The 25,630-nt window shown below is 36.0% G+C and overlaps 1 protein-coding gene across 1 annotated transcript in view; it reads left to right on the top strand.

The window, feature by feature from the left end:
* The window catches only part of HUWE1 (HECT, UBA and WWE domain containing E3 ubiquitin protein ligase 1), a 1,068,888-nt gene that overhangs the window by 479,384 nt on the left and 563,874 nt on the right, over positions 1 to 25,630 (top strand). The window contains exons 50-51 of the mRNA XM_090396304.1: positions 2,357 to 2,464; positions 20,721 to 20,782. Coding sequence (XP_090252430.1) covers positions 2,357 to 2,464; positions 20,721 to 20,782 — 170 coding nt within the window. The remainder of the gene's footprint in view (positions 1 to 2,356; positions 2,465 to 20,720; positions 20,783 to 25,630) is intronic.

The following is a 25,630-nucleotide window of genomic DNA, read 5'->3' as shown; positions in this document are numbered from 1 at the left end:
GAAAAGATCAGTAAATAATGTACGAGCATTAAATATTTGATTTTGACACTGACCACGGAAATATTAACTGCCAAAGCAAAGATAAAATTCAACAGGAAAAATAATATCAGAAAAGAAGAAAACATCAACCTATCAGAACTAAAAGATAGCTCAAGCAAAGTCGATTTTTAGAACAGATGTGTTTGAAATTAAAACCCTCCATCTTACAGAACAGCAGAAAATACTGGGAAGAAGGAAAAGAAACAGTGTTATCAATTGCAAAAGACACTCTAGGTTCCAAACCCAAAATAAACAAACAGTGGATAACCCAAGAAATCATAGCTACCATAGAAGAGAAAAGAGAGGCCAAGATACTTGTAAACCAACAAAACAATGAAGAGAATAGAGAAAAATACAGAGCTCTAAAAAATAAAGTTGATAACCTATGCAAAAAAGCCAAAGAAAAATGGTTAGAAGAAAAAGCTAAGAAATGCCAAGAAGCATACCAACAAAACAACCTAAAAGTCTTCCATGATACTGTAAGAGAAATTACAAAGGAATTCTCAGCAAAAGCAGTAACAATGATAAACAACAAGATGACTGAAACCGGGAATATTGAACATATAAGAAAAATCTGGTCAAACCATTTTAAGACTATCTTCCACCAAGGAAACAAAACTACAATGCCAACAATAGAAGAAAATAATGATCACCCAAAAATTTTACAAGAAGAAGTTAGATATGCAATAAAACAGATGAAAAACAATAAAGCACCAGGCATTGATACTATCCCTACTGAACTGTGGTCATATGGAGGCAGCATATCAATAGAATATTTAACAACCCTATTCAATAAAATACTACAAACAGGAGAGATCCCAGATGACTGGAGAACTGGAAAGATCATCCCAATATACAAGAAAGGAGACAAAAGAGACTGCAGAAATTACAGACCAATCAATTTACTCCCTCACACCTATAAAATATTCATAAGAATTATACAAAGTAGATTAAAAAACACCTACGAAGAAATGATAGGCATAGAACAAGCTGGTTTCCGAGGAAACTATTCAACAATAGACCAAATTTTCACATTGCACCAACTAGCAGAGCTCGTCTGGGAAGACCATAAAGAACTATATTGTTGTTTTGTGTACTTTTAAACAAGCTTTCGATAACATCAACAGAGAAATCCTTCTTAAAATTCTACTAGAAAAAGCAATAGACAAATACCTAATACAGTTTCTGATAAAATATTACTCAAGACAAATGCATTAATTAAAAAGGACACACTCACAACAGAACCCATAGAGATCCAAAAAGGAGTAATGCAAGGATGCCCATTATCCCCATGCCTATTCAACATATATCTAGAAATTGTAAGGAAAGCAATAGACAACGAGCCTGGAATCAATGTCAACGGTTTAAACATAAATAATATCAAATAGGCAGATGATCTTCTCCTTCTTGCAAGAACCCCAAATGAACTACCAAAGTTGATCAACAAGCTAAACGAAACCTGTAAAACATATGACACGACAATAAATATACAAAAGACAAAAGTGATGAAAATAGGAAGGAACAGAACTACCATCTCAGCCATCCTAAACAGAGAACAAATAGAACAAGTAGACAACTTCATATAGCTTGGATCAAAACTAACAGAAACAATAGATGAACTCAAAACAATCAAACACAGAATAACGATAGGATGGGCCACCATGGGAAAATTACAGAAAATCCGGAAAACAAACAAGATATCGAAACAAGCCAAAATCAAATTATATGAAGCAATAATTATACCAACAGTCATTTATGGAGCAGAAGCGTGGACAGTCAAAAAAAAAAGAGAGGAGAAAAAACTGCTGGCATTTGAAATGAAATGCTTAAGAAAAATAAATAGAACAAGTTGGATAGAAAAGAAAACAAACATCACAGTCAGACAAGAACTATTATATAAAAAGACAATAATAGAAAAAATTAGAAAACAACAACTGAAATGGTTTGGGCACACTGTACGCATGGATGCAGACAGACTTCCTATCGTCCTAATCAATACTTTTCCAACTGAAAAAAGAAGAGCTGGAAGACCAAGAATTTCCTGGCTGAAATTAAGAACATATAAGGAACTTTTTCGAACAGCATGGAATAGAGAAGACTGGAAGATCCTGCTCAAGAGAAGACTCAACCCGTCTTAGACGGAAGAGAAGAAGAACCTTATGTGAATATTTAAAGTCATTTCCACACAGAATAAATATTTCTTGAACTTTATTTTGTAGTTAATGTTCCACTATATTCATATAATATCATAAATTTTATAAACATTATTTATAAGAGAAATTGTTTTCACTGTATTAATTTTTTTTATGTTGATTAGGTGTTGGTGGCATAGCCAGTGTAAGAAACACTGAAACAAGTACTTCAGAAACTGCAACTGCATATGGTGAAGCCACTGTGGATAGTGCTGATAATACTGATAGTGAAGGTGAAAAATATTTATTTATTAAATTTATTAGCATGGCCTAAGTATTTCATTAAATGGATATAATTTTACATACATTCAATATTCTATTGTCTTGAAACCTTCATTTTTTTAAAGACAAACTACTTCACTAAAATAAACAATACTTTCATAGTTTAATCAATTGGAGATTTCATATTTGAAGTATTTTCAAATGTTTCAAAACAGTATGAATCTAACTTTATAAAGTTAAGCCAATGTAGCTGCAGATGTGTGAATTGATGCATTGTCCTGATGAAATAGCACCTTTTTTGTTTGCCATTCTTGGCTTTATCTCATTATTTTTTTAATGGCACTTTTGTAGAAGATTAATATAGTGATCTCTGATTACGATTTGATCCTTTGGAAAATAATTAATTTATATTATAACATTATAATTCCAGAAAATCCTTTCATCTAGAAAAGTCGGATTCTGGTGATCTACCTTGTTCTCTTTGGTGGTGATGTTTTGGGATGTTTCAGTTGTTTGTAGTGATGGATTCACATCTCATCAGCAGTCACAAATTTCCTCAGAAAATATCTGGATTTTTCATGAAATGCTCCAAATGATCTTTCAAATGACATTCAATATGTTTTTGTTCCCATGTCAAATGCAGAACCTGCCTTGCAGACACCTTTGATATACTATATCCTTGTGTTAGGATACGGTGTACCCATTCATTTGAGACATCCTGTAGTTTCACCAGTCTTGTTTGCTTTCAGTAATTATCCACTGCAAGAAGATCATTTTACTCACTTAACCCCTCTCTCCATATTTAAATAGATCTGCCCATTATATATCAGGTCATAAACTTTTCAAATATCCCTTGTATTTTGTTAAGTCTGAAGCATCATCATCATCATCATCAAATTCCTGCCATGTACCCTCAAGGGGTGTACAGGATATGACAGTACTACATGAAAAAATTACATCATTACTAACTTCCTATCTACAATTTTCCTCCAAATCAGTCTGTTACTTGTCAAGACTCCAACATTATCAGATCTTATATTTCTATCGTCTAAGGCACTTCGTACCGTATCAATCCACCTATATCTTGGTCTTCCTCTGGGTCGTTTTCCTGCCAACCTGGCAGAGAACACTTGTTTTGCTAATCTTTCCTCTCCCATTCTATTCAAGTGACCATACCACCTGAGATTAGCTCTGCTAACGCACTCCTGGATGCTGACAATGTCAAGTTCTTTCCTAATATCCTCATTTTTAATATGATATTGCCATTGATGCCATCTGTTCATGCCTCTAATCTTTCTCAGGACTCTCATATCTGCGGTCTCTAGTCTTTGGTCAAGTGTTTTACTTCTGACCCAGCTCTCAGATCCATAAGTTAAAATTGGTTTGAACACAGTCTTGTATACAGCTAATTAGTGTTCCGACTAATTTCTTTCTTATTCCATATGAATTTATTCAATTGACTTCCCACCATACCAGCTTTGCTGATTCTGTTGTCTATTTCTATATTTAGTTTACCATCTTCAGTAAAAATTGTGCCTAAGTAGCTGAAATGTTTTACTTGTTCCACAGGTTCTCCATTCACAACACAGTTGACATTTTCAATGATTCTGCCTATTTTCATTGTCTTTGTCTTTTTATTGCTGACCTTCATACCATATCTATTACAACAGCTATTCAATTTAGTCAGAGAATCTTGCAGACTTGTAGCGGATTTATTTAGAAGTATAACATCATCCGCATAAAGCAAAGAGCTGACATTAACATCTCCAATTTTGATATCAGGTTTAATACCACATTCCTTCATAATGTGATCCATATAGATAATGAATAACAGAGGGGATAATGTACATCCTTGTCTCACACCAGATTTAACATTAAACCATCTTCCTGTACTTCCTTCAATTCTAACTGCTGACTCACAACTCAAATAAAGACTAAGTATTGCTTGATATAATGCCCCATTGACACCATATAACTGCAGCGTATTGAATAGCTTCTCTCTTGGCACCTTGTCATATGCCTTCTCCAAATCGACAAAACTTAAATACAGATCTTTGTTATATTCCCATGCTTTCTCGACTATTTGTCGTAAAGTGAAGATCTGATCCTGACAGCCTCTATTTGGCCTGAATCCAGCTTGTTCTTCACCAAGCTTTTCTTCCACAATTCTTCTCAACCGTTTCTCAAGTATACTTGCATAGATCTTGCGAAGAACACTCAGTAGGGAAATACCTCTGTAATTCTCACATTCAGTTTTATTTCCCTTTTTATATATGGGTACTATGAGAGCTCTACTCCAATCATCGGGAATTCGTCCCTCTGTCCAGGCTTTCTGAACTATGCAGTGCAGCCACTGTAAGACTCTTATACCACCATACTTCAGCATTTCTGGTCGAATATCATCTACTCCTGCTGCCTTTCCACATTTCAAGCCTTTGATGGCTTTTTCTACTTCAAGTATGGATATGTATTCCTGACTGCATGCCTGGTCAGTGTTTTTTACCACTGTGCTGTCATCACTGCTTGTTTCATTTAGCAGTTTTTCATAGTAATTACTCCATACTTCAAGGATATCTTTTTCCCCTGATTTCCTGTCACCTTTATCATCTCTAACTCCTTTTACAGCACTCTTTCCTCCATTCCTAAGCTTCTTCAACAACCTCCAGAATATTTTGCCACCTTCTTCATATTTATTTTCTATATTCTTGCCAAAGTCCTCCCATGACTTTTGTTTAGCTAGTTTTACACACTGTTTAGCTTTCTTACATTTGTCTCTGTATTCTGTAAGAGTAAAAGCTGACTTATTTGCCAGGAACTTTTGATATGCTTTCTTCTTTTCCTTCACTGCCTCTTTAACTTCCCGTGTCCACCAGGGAGTTCTTTTTTTATCTTTGCACACAACCTCACCACATGCCTCTCTGGCAGAATCAATCAATGTTTCCTTCAGAGTTTGCCACTGAATCTCCAAGGTTTGATTCCTGTTCTCAAACTCTTTCATTTTCTTTTCAATAATATTTCTGTATTTTAGTCTACAGTTCACATCTGAGAGCTGCTCAACTTTTATTCGCTTTAAAACTTTCTTACATGTTATTCTTTTCAATATGAAATTCAATTTTATCCTGCTCAAGACTAAATAGTGATCACTTCCAATTTCAAATCCTCTGTACACTCTGGTGTCCTGCACCAGGGAGAAAACATCACTATCAACAATAACATAGTCAATGAGACTTTTCTTATTCCTAGCCTCTTCTCTCCATGTGAATTTGTGCACATTTTTATGTTGGAACATGGTGTTAGTAATAACCAGTCCATGTCCTGAGCAGAAATCCAACTGATATTTGCCATTATTATTAGCTTTGCTCTTTTCTCCAAATTTTCCCAAAATATTTTTGTATGTCTCACAATCATTTCCTACTCTACTATTTAGATCCCCAACAAGGACCAACTTCTCCTTTTTCATTGTGTCAGTTGCTTTTTCTAAAGCCTCAAAAAATTCCTCCACTTCTACCGTAGTAGAACCTTCTGTGGGACCAGAGGCACAAATAAGTCTCATTGTCCAGTTCCCCATTCTCATATTTGCCCACATTACTCTACTTGAGACTGACTGCCATTCAAGAAGATTAGCCTCGTATTTTGTGTTGAATACTATGGCTACTCCTTCTTTTCCTTGATTGTCATTGCCTGAATATAACATTTTGTATTTATTGCTCAGAAAGATTTCACCAGTTTTGGTCTTTTTTGTTTCAGTCACCCCTATTATGTCGATCTGGTACTTATCTAATTCCTCAGCTAGCTCCATTTCTTTGCCATTCAGGCTTCTTACGTTGATAGTACCGATCTTTAACTCTGGTGATGTTGAGTTGGGGTTTGTTTTCAGATTTGTTCCAGTAGCTGACTTTTCGCTGTTCGCCCTGGTTCCCTGGCGAAAACAACGGGGGCCTTGTTTAACCGGGCGACGCCCCAGCCGGCATGAAATTTTGTCATGTTGTACCATCATTTTTTATTTTGGTTTAACCAATAAGAATACAATTTGGTCGGCTAAATCCCAAATTGCCAGCCCATCCTCGTTCGTTCAGTATCAAAGTAGATACCCAACAGGGTGCACCACGAGAAGGTGAGGATTGGACATTAGGTCAGAAGCCCTGGTCGGTTCTCCGCATTCCTTTAAAGTTTATGTGGAGGTCTCCTCTCAGTTATACAGCTTTGACCCTTAAGCACCCCTAAGTCTGAAGCATGTTTTGCAAATTAGATTCCTCAGTGTCTGTTCATGACATTTCATAGTGTGGTACTGGCATATTTTGTTCTTTGCCTTTTTCTGTGCTTTTCTTCCTATGTTCATTGCTCTTCTTCTCATTAGCCTTTTTATTCTGCTATCTTCTGCACTACCTTCACTGGTAACCAACACCCTGCTGCCATTTTCACTGTATTCTGCTGCATTCTATTAGTCTTCCACTGCTTTGGGGAGGGGGGGGGGGGGTTCTGAATGTCCCATCAGGAATCATTCAGCACCCTTCTGTTAGGAAGGACATAATTCTAAGTCTTCTTTCACCATATAACATCTAGGGTAACCCTAGGTGTTATATGGTGTCAGATTATGGCCACGAGCAAGTCTTGGTGGCTGGGAATCTCGGGTAGAAAACTAAGAATCCCTTTGAGATATAGAATATTTTATTCTCAGAAGTTTCAGGACTTCTCTCAAGGACTCAATCAGATATCTACATAACCTGATAACAGAGAAATTAGAAACAGAAGTGTCTTGATGTATGTATAAATTATTCCATTTCTAATCATCCTGCAACAACCTAATAAGGAAAATGTTATTACTCTACTTTATTTCATTAGAATTTTAGAGACTACGACCATGTTAAAAATAATTATTTGAATTTCCTGATGTTTTGAACTTCACATTATACACACCCAGAAAGAGCGAGTGAGAGAAGCATGTTTCAAAAAGTATGCCAAAATGAAAATGATTTGATTGACTATTATTCTACTGGCCTGATTTCTAGTGGGGAAAAATCCTACATCAAAGCTGTATCCTATTTATTGCATCCTCAGACCAAATTCATATTAATAATTAATACAGGTGACCTAACCAATAATTTAGATATGTAGTGTTAAGAACTTGGATTAATATTCCTAATTATAATTTAAAATCAACTTTTAGAACAAATGGTTATGTGGATAGAATGGGGATCATACATATTCTTGTGATTTTTAGGCCATTATTGTTATTGTTAGGGTGGTTAATTAATTCAAAGGCATCTTATATGTTCCGATCTCTCCACACAATTGACTGGAAAACTACTTGTTCATTACACCAGACCAAAATATAGTATGAATGCAAATTTAATAGGGCCTATGAAATTCCTAAAAATCACCCTAATCTAAAAAATAATAATTGTCTAAAAATCTCAAAAATATGGATGGCCTATATTCTACCCACCTACTCTACCCACTTAATATTTACTATATTCTACCCACTTAATATTTTATATTAAGAGTATTTAGCTAACTGTTTGACTAGTTAAAATGAAGTGAGTCAGTAGCATCTACTATTGGTCAGAGAAGTTTAATGTGTTTATGGATTTGATTTTAGGCAAACCATATTGGGAGGTTGAGATGGGTGTGGAAGAACTAAAAGTTTTCAATTTAACTAATTCAAGTAGCTAAAGTGTGACTTTTTTTATTTTTTATTTATTTATTTATTTTTCCTGAGATCATAGTTTAGCTGCTTGTGGTGCAGGTCTGAGGAACATATTCAGTTTCAGATTGTAATTACTGTTATTGAGGATCACAGTAACATGACTCTTATTGGTGCTCGTAATTACCATATCTTTGCATAATTCATGGAGAGCATAGAGTTGAGTCTTAGACTTCTTTTAGGTGGTAAACTCAAGTTATCTACTTTGAGTTAATGTTGGCAGTATTTGGAATCAAGTTGCTGAAGAGGTGATCTATATGCAACATGATATCTGAACTAGGCAAAGTACTATTGCAAAATGACAGAGGCTAAGGATGCTGACTGTTGGCTTTTTGACAAAATATTTGTGAAAACTTGAAGAGGCTGGCATTGTGGTTATTATTATTTCAAATTCTTACCTGCAGATTTATCTCAAATATCTAAGAAGATACTTCAAATTCCAGGTTGAGAATACTTTAGTTTGAACTTATCTGCTAATAACTGCATTATTAGCCAATAAGTTACAAGTAGCAATCTGTTCTGAAAGAAAGCAAAGCTAGTGCATCTGTAGATTTGAAGAGCTTCAGAAAGTGAAATTTTATTTAAAACTTTGTTGGTAGATATATTTGTGTCCCTTCATCTTTTTAGGAAGGCTTACCTGTTAAGTTACCACTTGAGATTAGCTCTGCCAGCATTCCTGGATGCTGACAATGTCAAGTTCTTTCCTCATATTCTAATTTTTAATATGATATTGCCATTGATGCCATCTGTTCATGCGTCTAATCTTTATCAGAACTCTCATATCTGCGGTCTCTAGTCTTTGTTCAAGTGTTTTACTTCTGGCTCAGCTCTCAGATCCATAAGTTAAAATTGGTTTGAACACTGTCTTGTATATAGCTAATTTAGTGTTTTGGCTAATTTCTCTCTTATTCCATATGAATTTATTCAATTGACTTCCTACCATACCAGTTTTGCTGATTCTGTTGTCTATTTCTATATTTAACTTACCATCTTCAGCACAAATCGTGCCTAAATAGCTGAAATGTTTTACTTGTTCCACAGGTTCTACATTCACAACACAGTTGACATTTTCAACGATTCTGCCTATTTTAATTGTCTTTGTCTTTTTAATGCTGACCTTCATACCATATCTATTACAACAGCTATTCAATTTAGTCAGAGAATCTTGCAGACTTGTAGCAGATTTATTTAGAAGTATAACATCATCTGCATAAAGCAAAGAGCTGACATTAACATCTCCAATTTTGATATCATGTTTAATAGCCACTTTTCTTCATAATGTGATCCATATAGATAATGAGTAACAGAGGGGATAATGTACATCCTTGTCTCACACCAGATTTAACATTAAACCATCTTCCTGTATTTCCTTCAATTCTAACTGCTCACTTACAACTCAAATAAAGACTGAGTATTGCTTGATATTATGCCCCATTGACACCATATAACTGTAGCGTATTGAATAGCCTCTGCAACTTGTCATATGCCTTTTCCAAATCGACAAAACTTAAATACAGATCTTTGTTATATTGCCATGATTTCTCCACTGTTTGTCATAAAGTGAAGATCTGAGCCTGACAGCCTCTATTTGGCTTGAATCCAGCTTGTTCTTCACCAAGCTTTTCTTCCACAATTCTTTTCAACCGTTTCTCAAGTATACTTGCATAGATCTTGTCTGGAACACTCAGTAGGGAAATACGTCTGTAATTCTCACAATCAGTTTTATTTCCCTTTTTATATATGGGTATTATGAGAGCTCTACTCCAATCATCGGGAATTCGTCCCTTTGTTCAGGCATTCTGAACTATGCAGTGCAACCACTGTAAGACTTTTATACCGCATACTTCAGCATTTCTTGTTCAATATCATCTACTCCTGCTGCCTTTCCACATTTCAAGCCTTTGATGGCTTTTTTTCTACTTCAAGTATGGATATGTATTCCTGATTGCATGTCTGGTCAGTGTTTTTTTTATCACTGTGTTGTCATCACTTATTGTTTCATTTAGCAAATTTTCAAAGTAATTACTCCACACTTCAAGGATATCTTTTGTCCTGTTTTCATGCCACCTTTATCATCTCAAACTCCTTTTACAGCACTCTTTTCTTCATTCCTAAGCTTCTTCAACAACCTCCAGAATATTTTGCCACCTTCTTGATATTTATTTTCTATGTTGTTGCCAAAGTCCTCCCATGAGCTTTGTTTAGCTTTCTTACATTTGTCTCTATATTCTCTAAGAGCACAAGCTGACTTATTTGCCAGGAACTTTTGATATGCTTTCTTCTTTTCTTTCACTGCCTCTTTAACTTCCTGTGTCCACCATGGCGTTCTAATTTTTCTATCCTTGCAGACAACTTGACCACATGCTCTCTAGCTGAATCATTCAGGGATTTCTTCAAGGCTTGCCACTGAATCTCCAAGGTTTGGTTCCTGTTCTCAAACTCTTTCATTTTTTCTTCAATAATCCTTCTGTATTTTAGTCTATAGTTCACATCTGAGAGCTGCTCAACTTATATTCGCTTTAAACTTTCTTACATGTTATTCTTTTCAATATGAAATTCAATTTTATCCTGCCTAAGACTAAATAGTGATCACTTCCAATTTCAAATCCTCTGTACAGTCTGGTGTCCTGCACCAAGGAGAAAACATCACTATCAACAATAACACCGTAAATGAAACTTTTTTTATTCCTAGCCTCTTCTCTCCATGTGAATTTGTGCACATTTCTATGTTGGAACATGGTGTTAGTAATGACCAGTCCATGTCCTGAGCAGAAATCCAACAGATATTTGCCATTATTATTAGCTTTGCTCTTTTCTCCAAATTTTCCCAAAATATTTTTGTATGTCTCACAATCATTTCCTACTCTGCTATTTAGCTCCCCAACAAGGACCAACTTTTCCTTTTTCATTGTGTCAGTTGCTTTTTCTAAAGCGTCAAAAAATTCCTCCACTTCTACCTTAGTAGAACCTTCTGTGGGACCGTAGGTACAAATAAGTCTCATTGTCCAGTTCCCCATTCTCATAATTGCCCAGATTACTCTACTTGAGACTGACTGCCATTCAAGAAGATTAGCCTCGTATTTTGTGTTGAATACCATGGCTACTCCTTCTTTTCCTTGATTGTCATTGCCCGAATATAACATTTTGTATTTATTGCTCAAAAAGATCTCACCAGTTTTGGTCTTTTTTGTTTCAGTCACCCCTATTATGTCGATCTGGTACTTATCTAATTCCTCAGCTTGCTCCATTTCTTTGCTATTCAGGCTTCTTATGTTGATAGTATCAATCTTTAACTCTGGTGATGTTGAGTTTTGGTGTGTTTTCAGATTTGTTCCAGTAGCTGACTTTTCGCTGTTCGTCCTGCTTCCCTGGCAAAAACAACGTGGGCCTTGTGTAACCGGGCGACACCCCGGCTGGCATGAAATTTTGTCATGTTTTAACATCATTTTGTATATTGGTGTTAGCCAATAAGAATACAATTTGGTAGGCTAAATCCCAAATTGCCAGCCTATCCTCGTTCGTTCAGTATCTGGGTAGATACCCAACAGGGTGCACCACGAGAAGGTGAGGATTGGACATTACTTCAGAAGCCCTGGTCGGTTCTCCGCATTCCTTTAAAGGCTATGTGGAGGTCTCTTGTCAGTTATAGAGCTTTGACCCTTAAGCGCCCCCGTGTATCGGGTGAATTTCAGAAGTTTTTCCCTGTTTGATTCTGTACGTGGTATCCAAGGTCTTGGAAAATGTACGTCTGCTGCCACAACTATGGCCCGTCAGATCTAGCAAATCTTGGGTACCTTGAATTAATTCTTAGGCCTCCTGCCCTACAGCCAAGACTGTGTACCAGTATCCATAGAGGATGACTCTCATAGGACTATAGGTTCTAATGTAACGTATTCCACATATTGTTTTGTGTGTTTTTCTGTTGGTGCAATTTTATATTATATTATTTTTGTGGCATAAAATATAAGATTAAACCTGTATTTAATTATTTTTCTGTGCTGTATTCATTCCTTCAAATATTATGTGCATGCATTACCATTAGAGAATAACGATTAGGTAACACCTCATGGATTACTTTTAATCTAGATGTTTATCAGAATGGTATTTACTTTTTTTTTTAATAGATGAATTGATATCAGAGCTTAAAAATCATGGAATGACATATATGAGATGCATTCTTCTAAAGTAGAAGAATGCAATTTTAATTCTCTCAATCTGCCTTTGTACTCTACATTCCAGAGACCAGAAAACACACCTTAGTCAGTTGTCTCTGAACCTGTTCCAACATCTCATCATTCTTTTGTACACTTGTCTGCACCAAAAAATCCACACACAGTCTGAACAAAGCTTTACACAGGAATTATAACATCTTCTCTCCTACATGTCAGTGTTTTCTGCATCATTCTTATAATTGGCTATGCTGTCCTTAGAATTTTATCAAAATCTCTCTAAGAAATTTCAGATCCTTATCCCCACCAGTCTTATATACTGAATCCGATCTGTGCTTTCCAAACTGTAAAACCTTGCACTTTGCTATGTTTAACAGGTAATCCTATTCAGGAAGTCTATTTAAATCCTCTTTCTAGGCTACAACATGTTTTGTACTCCTCATAGTTCTGCCAAACTTTGTATCATTGCAAACAACTGTATATCACCATTCAAGTCCTTTCAATATTTACATGCAAATGAAACGGCAATCCAAAACAGAATCCTGGGGCACTCCTTTCCTCCTCCTCTAGGATATTGCTCCCCCATATGCAACTTGCTGATATCTATCAGACAGGCACTCTTTAATCCAGTGCACTAGTCTACTATCTATCCTATTTTAATTACCAGCTTGTCATGTGATAATCTATCAAAGGCTTTGGCAAAATCTAAATATATCGCTGTGTATGCTTCTCCATTATTCAGCGAACCCTTCCACCTTGTTATATTAAGTCATTGTTAAAATACAATCTTCCTTTAGGAAATGCATTCTGTCCATAAAGGAAATGTTATTGTCATCAACCAATTCTGAATCTTGAAACCACAATTCCAAACAAACAGATTCTGTCCACAAAGAAAATGTTATTGTCATCAACCAAATTCTGAACCCTGAAACCACAATTCCGAACAAACACATTGGTCTGTAATTTGAAGCCTTAGTGTTATCTCCCCTCCCCCCTTTTTTTTTTTTTACAAAGCAGAAAAATTTTGCCCTCTTTCCGCTATTTCTGAACTTGGGGAAGTCAGATTCAAGTTACAGAGATAAGTTAAAGCTGTAGTTTACTCCATGGAACATTCCCTCAAGATATGTGATGATATACCATCAAATCCTACTGCTTTATTGACATCAAGTTTACTCAATCTTTGTATACCTCTCCTCACTCATCATCAGTGCCTCATGCTTCCCTTCCACTGCTCCCAAATTCTGCATGATGTTACTTTCGATCGAAAAGATGAAATACCTTTATGAACTGCTCCTTCAACATCTCTACTATGTCCTCGGTGGTTATCATTCTTCCATTTTGCCAATCATAATCATCCTTCCATAATCATTCTTTCTTGTACTAGTCACATATTGAGGGGGGGGGGAACCTCCTAGGATTCCTTTTGGCCTATAAGCTACCTTTCTTTTTTTTTGTGCTGCTTCCATAATGCTTTCTTCTTGCAAATTGAATTCCTCACGTCTTCATTCTTTCATTTCACACCCACCCTATTTGACCTAATGACATTTGGAATGCGTTCAAACATTTCCTGAACTGTAGTGATCGCTTTTCCTTCCATGATATACACTGCTTGGAAAGAAGTTAGTGGACATCCCACTGTGGGCAACATGCATTGTGCCATGTAATCAGTCACGAGTTTGTAGCCAGTATTAATTGTAGGAATATGATGAACCCAAGTCAGCGCAACTATGTACAGGTGAAATGGCAGCGAGAAGGGAATTGACAGAGTTGTGAACTGAGAGAGGCATTGTGATAGGATGCCACATTGCAGGCCTGTCTGTTTGCCAAATTATTGACAAATTTAGCTGTCCCAGGTCAACAGTCAGTGATACCATACTGAGATGGAAGCACAGGAAATCAACTGCAAGTGCTTAGCACAGTGGACAACCCACCAGACTCATCAAACATCACCAAAGGGTGCTACGAAGCATATGTAAAAATCACCATTCATCAGCTAACACACAATATGGCACTCCGGACATTTGACTGGATCACGACTTTGCACAAAAACATTTAGAGGCTCACAACATTGGAAGAGATGTGCTATCGTTGGTTATGATAAATCCAATTTTTGTTAAGAATGATGAAATAGCTAGTATAGAAATATCTTCTCACATGATTTGGCTTCCTGTCGTTCTCGTATGCCTCCTCACTCACCATCATTGGCTCATCATCATATAATTTGGCTATCTAAATGGAAATGTGGTTGTACGTGGAACATCATGAGAATGTTAATTCAGAAGTGCTGTTTTTTTCTTTCCATGTTATTAATATGATATATGAAGATTTCCACTAAAGAAATATTCATGTATCATACTTAAGTGACTTAGAATTTAATATTAACATTTGAAATATAGTTATATAGACTATTCAGTCCATTTTAATACTTTTCCACATTATTCTTTTAATTTTCCCTCTCAACGAAATGTATTCTTCTTTTAGTGTTAAAGTTGTAGAGGTCTCCTTTTTCTGATTTTTGTTTTAAATAAACCAGCAAATTATTATTATATAGGAGGATTTCACCAGTTTTCTTCTCTTCTCTGCAGTATCAGTGCTCCAGTTTTGTTCTTATAATTCATATTATGATATCTTCATATTATCATAGCAAAAGGAACTGATATTGTGGGTTTACATTTGTTTTTCCTGTATTATCCACTCCCTCTATATTTTCTATGTTGAGATCTTCAGCTTCTGGAGTTATTTAACAACTTCTAGGCTGTTAATTGACTCCATATGCAGTAGTATTTATACTTTTTGTTTTTCTGAGCACTCATCAATAAAGTATTAGCAACAAATTGAATGATTTTATCTTGAAATCATTATTGGCATAAATATGTAATAGGCCATTGTTCAGTATTCAAGAAAGGAAATCTCTTTTGTTCCAGGTCAAGTGTTACTTTACTTCTAAACAACCATTTAAAAATATTAATCATGTATTTACATAATCATTTTATTTATATATACACACACACACACACACACACACACACACACACACACACACACACACACACACACACACAAGGGGTTTCCTGCAAATCCCCCCTATTTCCGGACTGGTAAGACAAAAAAACGTGACATAAAAAGTTTCAAATTTTGGCTCATCTTTATATATAGATATATACAGTAAAACCCCGTTTTTACGTTCCCGCAATTTACATCATTTTCTGTTGGTCCCGTTTTAAGATCTGTTCTCACGATGTATTGTTTTCCCGCCATTAACAACTTGATATGGACGTTATTTCCCGTGATTTGCGGTTTTTTTTTTTTTCTTGGTGGCAATACCGATTTATGAATAGATTTCAGCGGACATCTGTGCATTTCTGTTCTCAGGTGGCGTTGCTTTCGGCTGTAGTTTCGTTTTCGCCATCACGGTGACTTGTTTGCATGCAGCAGTACTGTAGTGATGAGCGATGCCGTGATTTTTCTTTCACAGTCCGAATTGATATTGCAGAATTTCAGCAACGTAATTTAGCATGTGAAAGTTGCTTTCATGTTGCGGTGGTGGATAATCCATTTAGTAACATGGAGAAAAAAGACAGAAAATGTATTTCGGTACAAAGATGACAATTCTTCAACGTGTAAATTGGCATGCCGGAACACTTGTGCATTCATCATCATCAAATTCCTGCCATGTACCCTCAAGGGGTGTACAGGATATGATAGTACTACATGAAAAAAATTACATCATTACTAACTTATTATCTACAATTTTCCTCCAAATCAGTCTGTTACTTGTCAAGACTCCAACATTATCAGATCTTATATTTCTATCGTCTAAGGCACTTTGTACCGTATCAATCCACCTATATCTTGGTCTTCCTCTGGGTCGTTTTCCTGCCAACCTGGCAGAGAACACTTGTTTTGCTAATCTTTCCTCTCCCATTCTATTTAAGTGACCATACCACCTGAGATTAGCTCTGCTAATGCATTCCTGGATACTGACAATGTCAAGTTCTTTCCTAATATCCTCATTTTTAATATGATATTGCCATTGATGCCATCTGTTCACGCCTCTAATCTTTCTCAGGACTCTCATATCTGCGGTCTCTAGTCTTTGGTCAAGTGTTTTACTTCTGACCCAGCTCTCAGATCCATAAGTTAAAACTGGTTTGAACACTGTCTTGTATACAGCTAATTTAGTGTTCCGACTAATGTCTCTCTTATTCCATATCAATTTATTCAATTGACTTCCCACCATACCAGCTTTGCTGATTCTGTTGTCTATTTCTATATTTAATTTACCATCTTCAGTAAAAATCGTGCCTAAGTAGCTGAAATGTTTTACTTGTTCCACAGGTTCTCCATTCACAACACAGTTGACATTTTCAATGATTCTGCCTATTTTCATTGTCTTTGTCTTTTTATTGCTGAATTTCATACCATATCTAATACAACAGCTATTCAATTTAGTCAGAGAATCTTGCAGACTTGTAGTGGATTTATTTAGAAGTATAACATCATCTGCATAAAGCAAAGAGCTGACATTAACATCTCCAATTTTGATATCATGTTTCTTACCACTTCATAATATGATCCATATAGATAATGAATAACAGAGGGGATAATGTACATCCTTGTCTCACTCCAGATTTAACATTAAACCATCTTCCTGTACTTCATTCAATTCTAACTGGTGACTTACAACTCAAATAAAGACTAAGTTTTGCTTGATATAATGCCCCACTTACACCATATAACTGCAGCGTATTGAATTGCTTCTCTCTTGGCACCATGCCATATGCCTTTTACAAATCGACAAAACTTAAATACAGATCACTGTTACATTCCCATGCTTTCTCGACTATTTGTTGTAAAGTGAAGATCTGATCCTGACAGGCCTTTATTTTGCCTGAATCCAGCTTGTTCTTCACCAAGCGTTTCTTCCACAATTCTTCTCAACCGTTTCTCAAGTATACTTGCATAGATCTTGCCAGGAACACTCAGTAGAGATATACCTCTGTAATTCTCACATTCAGTTTTATTTCCCTTTTTATATATGGGTACTATGAGAGCTCTATTCCAATCTTTGGAAATTCGTCCCTCTGTCCAGGCTTTCTGAACTATGCAGTGCAGCCACTGTAAGACTTTTATACCACCGTACTATAGCATTTCTGGTCGAATATCATCTACTCCTGATGCCTTTCCACATTTCGAGCCTTTGATGGCTTTTTCTACTTCAAGTATGGATATGTATTCCTGACTGCATGTCTGGTCAGTGTTTTTTATCACTGTGCTGTCATCACTGCTTGTTTCATTTAGCAGTTTTTTAAAGTAATTACTCCATACTTCAAGGATATCTCTTTCTCCTGTTTTCATGTCACCTTTATCATCTCTAACTCCTTTTACAGCACTCTTCCCTCCATTCCTAAGCTTCTTCAACAACCTCCAGAATATTTTGCCACCTTCTTGATATTTATTTTCTATATTCTTGCCAAAGTCCTCCCATGACCTTTGTTTAGCTAGTTTTACACACTGTTTAGCTTTCTTACATTTGTCTCTGTATTCTTTAAGAGTAAAAGCTGACTTATTTGCCAGGAACTTTTATATGCTTTCTTCTTTTCCTTCACTGACTCTTTAACTTCCTGTGTCCACCAGGGAGTTCTGATTTTTTTATCCTTGCATACAACCTCGCCACATGCCTCTCTGGCAGAATCAATCAATGTGTTCTTCAGAGTTTGCCACTGAATCTCCAAGGTTTGATTCCTGTTCTCAAACTCTTTCATTTTCTTTCAGTTTGTTTGCAAATTTGTTCCAGTAGCTGACTTTTCGCTGTTCGCCCTGGTTCCCTTGGCGAAAACAACGGGGGCCTTGTTTAACCGGGCGACACCCCAGCCAGCATGAAATTTTATCATGTTGTACCATCATTTTTTATTTTGGTTTAACCATTAAGAATAAAATTTGGTCGGCTAAATCCCAAATTGCCAGCCCATTCTCGTTTGTTCAGTATCAAAGTAGATACCCAACAGGGTGCACCACGAGAAGGTGAGGATTGGACATTAGTTCAGAAGCCCTGGTTGGTTCTCCGCATTCCTTTAAAGGCTATGTTGAGGTCTCCTCTCAGTTATACAGCTTTGACCCTTAAGCACCCCCACGTGTACATTTAACATAAGATTTTGGACTCTCTCCGTGTCCACTTTGTACATGGTATTAAATAAACAGGTCAAGCATTGAACTCAATGCAAAGCAAAAAAAAAACAATGATTTTTTTAAATAAATGTAAGTACATTGTAAAAAGTGTCAAGCAACTTTTGCGATTTGCACTGGATCTCAGCAGTGGTATCACAACAGCGACCTTGGAGCTGGATCTTTATCTTCGGGAAGAGGGTAGAGTCTGCAGGAGCTAAATCTGGCGAGTAATGTGGGTGCGAAAGTGAGATCACAGATCATGTTGTTTCTGGCGAGAAGCTCACGTGTGAGAAGAGCTCAGTGACAGGGTGCATTGTTGTCATGGAGCATCCAGTTTTTTCAATTTGCCGAAAGTGACCGGATCTGTGTGCCACAGACTCGGTCGCTTTCGGGGAATGTTTTCCCTCAGACTCCTTAAAACCTGGCAGTAGAACTCGCTATTGACTGTCTGGCCCCTGGGGATGAATTCTCGATGCACAATGTTTAAAAAAGACGATGAGCATGCACTTGGTCGAGCTGTTGACCTGCTTTGCCTTTTTTTCGGTCGTAGAGATGATGGGCTCTTCCACTGTGAAGACTGTTGCTTCGTCTCACGGTCGTACTTGTACACCCAAGTTACGTCACTGGTAATGATCCTTGACGTGCAGGATGGGCCATCCACGGCACGCTGATGGAGTTCTTAGCAGACTTCGACTCGGCGTTCCTTCTGATCCTCGGTCAGCAACCTGGGGACGAACTTGGCAGCAACAATGTGCATGTTCAAAACACACGTGAGGATTGTCTGGACTGTTCTGTATGACACATCAACAATGGCAGCAATGTTGTGGACTGTTCTCTGACGATTCTCATACACAAGTTGCCAAATGGTTTCGAAATTTTCAGGGATTGAGCTCATTGAAGGTCTTCCTGGTCTCTCATCCATCATCTTCCAGCGATGTTCTGTTGCTCTTGAAGCTCGTGTGCTGCTCAAAACACCTCAAACAACTCATTGCAGCATTGCCGTAAACTTGCTGAATCGTGTCAAATGTCTCTGTGGCAGATTTGCCCAGTTTCATGCAAAATTCCTATTCGCTCTTTGTTCTAACTTGCTGTATCTATATGAAATTGCAGACATGGTAATGCATGTGGTCAGAATAGCACCAGTTGCACAGCTTCCGATGTACACAGGATGGTGTGTTTTGGCACACTGACTAATGAAGGTCAGTGCTCCTTGTGACTGCATGCAGCCCTGTGCTGTCATCTGTTGGTGTGTTACAAAACTAGTCTTGAAACTTTTTGATACCATCGCGTATATATCTGAGCTGTACAACTTTTCTCCAAATTTACAAATAAATAGGTTTCTAAATGATACTCAATTCATTATTCACTGTAGACTATGCATTGCTTGGGAAGTGTGGGTTTTGACAAATATTCATGACTTGTAGTTACCAGAGTTTGTAATTTAGTGTTTCCATCTTGTTAAGCCATTGACAGCGAATAGATACTCTCCATTTAGTGAGATCGTGATTTATAGACAAGTTTTTCTTCTCTTTTGCTAATACTTTCTTCTGCTGTTTGTTAGAATATCTTCTTTCCATTTCTTAAAGTACAACTTTTTATGAATTTAATGCTAAGATTTGAGAGCAGTTAGATAAATTAAATTCTAGTATTATTAAAAAGTAGAATTTAATAATAAGCATTCTTTCACAAGCATAACTATTCGCTATCGTTTCTCTCCAAAGTAGTTTGAATAAAATGATAGAGGTATCCAGGAATCCCTTTCCATGTCTGAAAACAACATAGGAATTCTAATCCTGAATCTCTGATATGGAAATAAAAATTTAAAAATGAGTTTCTTTGAAATTTTTGCAAGATATGTTCATCATGAATTGCAGATCTTAAATATAGTCTGCATTTCATAAATCTAGTCTTATCACTTTCTTTTCTATGTGCTTACTAAATCATTTTATTAGAATGGCACTATCTGACATTTTAAAATATCAAGGACACATCTGAATATCAACAGTGTCTTTAATGCTTGTAATTGCTATATAAAACTGATAACTAGTAATCCCTTCCAAACTTCTTTGTCTTAATCCAAGAAGTTTGGAAGGGATAATTTTTTTTTTTCCTCAATATTTCACCTATCCAGCTAGAGGTTAAAGAACCTTTTATGTGTGGGATTGTAATTTTATTTTTAAGACTTTTTGAATGTTCAATTGCAGTGAATGTGTTTATTAATTTTAGCCCCTGATGTTGCAGTATCTACAGAGGAAGTTGTTCAGCCAAATCAAAATCAAGATATAGTGGTAAGTTAAAATAATTGAGAGCATTGCTTTTTTTTTCTTTTTTTTTCTAAAGGTGGGAATTTTATTTATTTTTGTTTTCATGTTTATCCTAGTGGAAAAAGTTTTTCTGGCATTCATAGTATTACTTTCTTTCTTATTGTCATTTTAAAATATTTCCTGTTTTGAATTCCATGCAGAATAAACTATTTATTAATCCTCACAACTGACCAAATGAGGATACACCCACACAACTAGTGCAAGGTAGAAAAGTGAAATTTATTGACATTTCAGAATTGACACTAAGAACAAAGCCTTTTATTGCTCAAAATCTAAATAATTAAATTCTAATGTCATCTTATCATTAATTTGTCAGGTTCATTGTCAGTTAAATTTATACATGCATAGATTTGAGGGATAGTTTGAGTCTCCTGCAATGAGTCTTCATCCTCCATGGAGATGCTCATGTAATAATAATAATAATTTTGTCTCTGGTAGAGTACCTTATCCTTTCAGAATTATTTTCCGTATCTGTTGTTTGAATGTATACAATCTCTAGCTGATTTAGCTATCCTTCAGGATGATAAACCAAGTTCCCAGGAGGAAATCTCTGCCAATTTGTTGTCAGACAAGCTAACTGAAGTTCTTCTATGCATTCTTCCCATCCTACTCTTTGTTTTCAAGCAGTGCTTTCCACCAAAAAGTTCTTTTTGTTATGGAATGAGCAATGAAATTTCCATTTGTTGATTATTAAAAAAAAAAAAAAAAGAGAGACAAATATTTAATGAAGTAACATTTCGAAACTTAACAACTAAAATTCTCCTACATAACATGAAAATCAAGTAAAAATAGTATTACCGCATTATTCTACATTACTTTTTGAATCTTTGGAAATCTGATTTTTATCCATAGTCCATAATATTCAAAATCGATTGGATAAAAAAAAAAATTTTTTTTTTCAGAGAGGCATGTGGTGAGGTCTGCAAGGATAGAAAAATCAAAACTCCATGGTGCACACAGGAAGTTAAAGAGGCAGTGAAGGAAAAGAAACAAGCATATCAAAAGTTCTTGGCAAATGTCAATTTGTGCTCTTAGAGAATACAGAGACAAATGTAAGATAGCTAAACACTGACTATAAGTAGCTAAACAAAAGTCATGGGAGGACTTTGGCAAGAACATAGAAAATAAATATCAAGAAGGTGGCAAGATATTCTGGAGGTTGCTGAAGTTCAGAAATGGAGGAAAGAGTACTTTAAAAGGAATTAGAGATAATAAAGGTGATATGAAAACAGGAGCAAAAGATATCCTTGAAGTATGGAGTAATTACTTTGAAAAACTGAAATAACTGTATGGCCCCTGTCATATCCTACTCAGTATCATTAATGTACAGATAGACTAACAGTGGACCAAGGTTTGATCCTTGTAGTACATCACTAGTTACTTAAATCTTGCAGATTCACATCTGACGTATATCACATTTTGATATCTCTCAGTCAGCCCCATCCTCTTAACCAGGGTTTCCAAACCGTTCTGCAGAAGGTTCTACGAGAAGGTCTTGGAATTTGTCAGTTTAGTTTTCTAAGCATGATAAATATTTTATAGTGGAAATATTCTGATGAGAATAATATTCTTGAATATGTCAAAGCTCAGACCCAGAACGCCTAATTACATGTGTATCATTAATTTTTACACATTGAAACCTTTCAACATTTGGGAAAGGTAATACCGCTGTTTATGACCGGTCATAAAAATTGCCTGCAAGTGGATAATAACATTGAGCAGCTTATCCTCTGTTCTCAAAACTGAAGGAAATGACATCTGTGTAGCAAATGTCAGTGATGAAGCAACATATTTTTAAACATCGAAATATTCATGAATTATCGTTAATTTCACACATCGAAATCTTTCAACAATCGGGAAAGAGAATACCGCTCTTTATGACCGATCATAAAAATTGCCTGCAAACCCATTACAACAATGGGTGGTGTATCCTCTGTTCTCAAAACTGAATGAAATAACATCTGTGTTGCAAATGTTAGTGACCAATCAGCATGGAAGTATAAAGAAAATTTGTTCCACTGAAATTGAAGAACAAGGTAGTCTGTATCTGGTTCTCAAATCTAGTAATACTGAATACTTTCTTTGCAAGTTCATATTGTAGGGTGAAAGTGCAAAAAACCTTGTTTCGAAACCGCAGTGCCGTGATTTTTTATAAAGTAATAGGCCTACAAGGATTTAAATTTTGATATGAATAGGAGACAAGGAACTTTGTTTAATTTTGGTATTAAGAAATCTCTTCTTGAAGGTGTTTGTGACGCAACAGATAGTGAGTCATTCACCACCAACCTACAAAGTGATCTCCTGGGTACAAAAGGAGGGGAAAACTGTCAGCACACAGGAGAAAAAGTCTGCATTCACTTGTAAGTACTTATAATAATATAAATTTTTCGTGGTCAGAAAGGGATATGTCAATGAAAATCTGCACTAATTAATTTAATGATGTTTATATTTAATTGATGTTTAATTAACAATTAAAATCAGCGAAATTAACATTAATTTACATAAATTAATTAATACCCTACAAAATAAACAAGGTGTTCCTTGAAAATTTCAGGATGTGTGAAGTGTTCCGTCGTCAGAAAAGTTTGGAAAACCCTGCTCTTAACTACGCTAATATTTTATAATCCAAACCCATATTTCCTAATTTATGCAAGTCTTCAATACTGAATTCTGTCAAAAGACTTAGCAAAATCCATAAGTATCATGGTGAATCTATTCCCCTTGTCTTGTTCAGAGGTAATGCTAGTATGGAATGTGAGCAAGTTGCTAAAACGAGGTTACCATACATTCTTTTCATTCCTGTGAAATCTTCCCAGTTCTGAGACTCATAATAAACAAACAAGTTCATTTGAACAGTCTTTTAGCACCCATGCTGATATCTCATCATTCTCTATTGGTAAATTCTTATTCAATTTGTGCAACAGTTCTAATACTTCTTCCTCATACACTTGAGTTTCTTCTTCCATTGAAGAGATAGCAGTGAGCTCACTGTCACATACACTAAGTTTGATAGCTTTTAACATAATGGGCATTCGTTAGTTGAACAATCTCTTCTGCATCTGTTACCCTCATGCTATCTGAATTCACTAGAGATATGCTTTCATATTCAATCTTTCTTTTACCTGCAGCATATCAATAGAACTTTTATGGGTTGTCATTAGCTTGCAGACCCAGTTCCTTTTCACACTGAGACTTAACTTTCCGTGCAACAATTTTGACTCTTCTGGCCTGCTACTTATAATTTTCATAATGGACATCATCCTTATGCACCGATATTCCTTCTGCAGCATGTATTTGTCATGAGTATCTTGCTTGATAAGATTACATATCCATTTGATTCATACTTTATTTATTCCTCACTCTCAGGATGCATTTTGATATTGCATTGCTTAAGTATATTTTAAGTACTTCCCATGCATTGTTGATATTTTTCCCATCCATCAATGATTCCTCTGAAGTCAGTATGTTCCTCAATTGGTAATAATTTCGTGTTTGTAGTTTAGCATGTAACCTTATCTGAATGGAATATTCATAAACTTGGTCACTTCCCAAGTGAGTATTGTATGATCCATTTCAGCAAGCATAAGCAAAATAGTTCAGTATCTAGCTGAAACACCCTCTGACACTATTATCAAATCTGACAGTTTGACCTTTATCTTTCTATCACATGCTGGTAGAAGTTCTTGCAACAGCTCAATAAATTAAATTTCATTCTTCTCATGAGATTTTACTGCTACCCAATTAATATGTGGATGATTATGATGATAGTCTCCCATTATGATTACTCATTTTTGTGCTCATCTTGTCTATTAGATGATGCATTTCTTCATCACTAGCAACTGATCCACTAGAACTGTATCAACACCACACTATGTAATTGATCTTGTTAGATTCCACCTCACACCAGACTTCAAATTCACTGCCACATGAAATACTGTTACTAGTACTACAATCATATCATGTTGGAGGCTTAATGGATTTTTTACAACACTCAAAAAGAATTAAAATAGACTTTAATACTTCCTATATTTCGTCCTAGTCACTAGGACATCTACTGGGATTACAAAAAAATTAATGTAACATATGCACAAATAACAAACAATACTAAGCCCAACCACGTGGGTGACACTAAAGTCCTATCTAGGTAGAGCGCCCTCTAAGGGCAGTAGTAGGTGGCCTGGAATGTAAGGTGGGAACTCTGGTGATGAGTGTTTCCCAAATCTTGGTTGATAACCAACCAAATCTCAATAAATATGGTTGCATTAAGCTTCTGAAGATTTGGGAAACACTCATCACCAGAGTTCCCACCTTACATTCCAGGCCACCTACTACTGCCCTTAGAGGGCGCTCTACCTAGATAGGACTTTAGTGTCACCCACGTGGTTGGGCTTAGTATTGTTTGTTATTTGTGCATATGTTACATTAATTTTTTTGTAATCCCCGTAGATGTCCTAGTGACTAGGACGAAATATAGGAAGTATTAAAGTCTATTTTAATTCTTTTTGAGTGTTGTAAAAAATCCATTAAGCCTCCAACATGATGTCCTCACAGCACTTAAGCCTCTACACACGTACTACAATCATAGTTTTCAGCATCTTATTCAAGTAATTCCATATTATTAGTAACATGTCCCTTCTCCTATCCTGTCTATCCTTCCTAAAAATATTGTACCCTTAACACTCGATACTACTTAGTATGTTTGGTTCTGATAGTCAGGTCTCACTGACTATCTACATACTGTCAACTTGCCTTGGTATGTTGTTAGTATGTAGTACTCTACCCCTTAGTCCTAGCATTCATACATAGAAATAA

Source organism: Typopeltis vanoorti, chromosome 1 (genome assembly GCF_054136105.1).
Source record: "Typopeltis vanoorti isolate ZY-2024b chromosome 1, IOZ_Tvanoo_1.0, whole genome shotgun sequence".
In the NCBI taxonomy this organism is placed as follows: Eukaryota; Metazoa; Arthropoda; class Arachnida; order Uropygi; family Thelyphonidae; genus Typopeltis; species Typopeltis vanoorti.
This window is presented reverse-complemented; position numbering and strand designations above follow the sequence as displayed.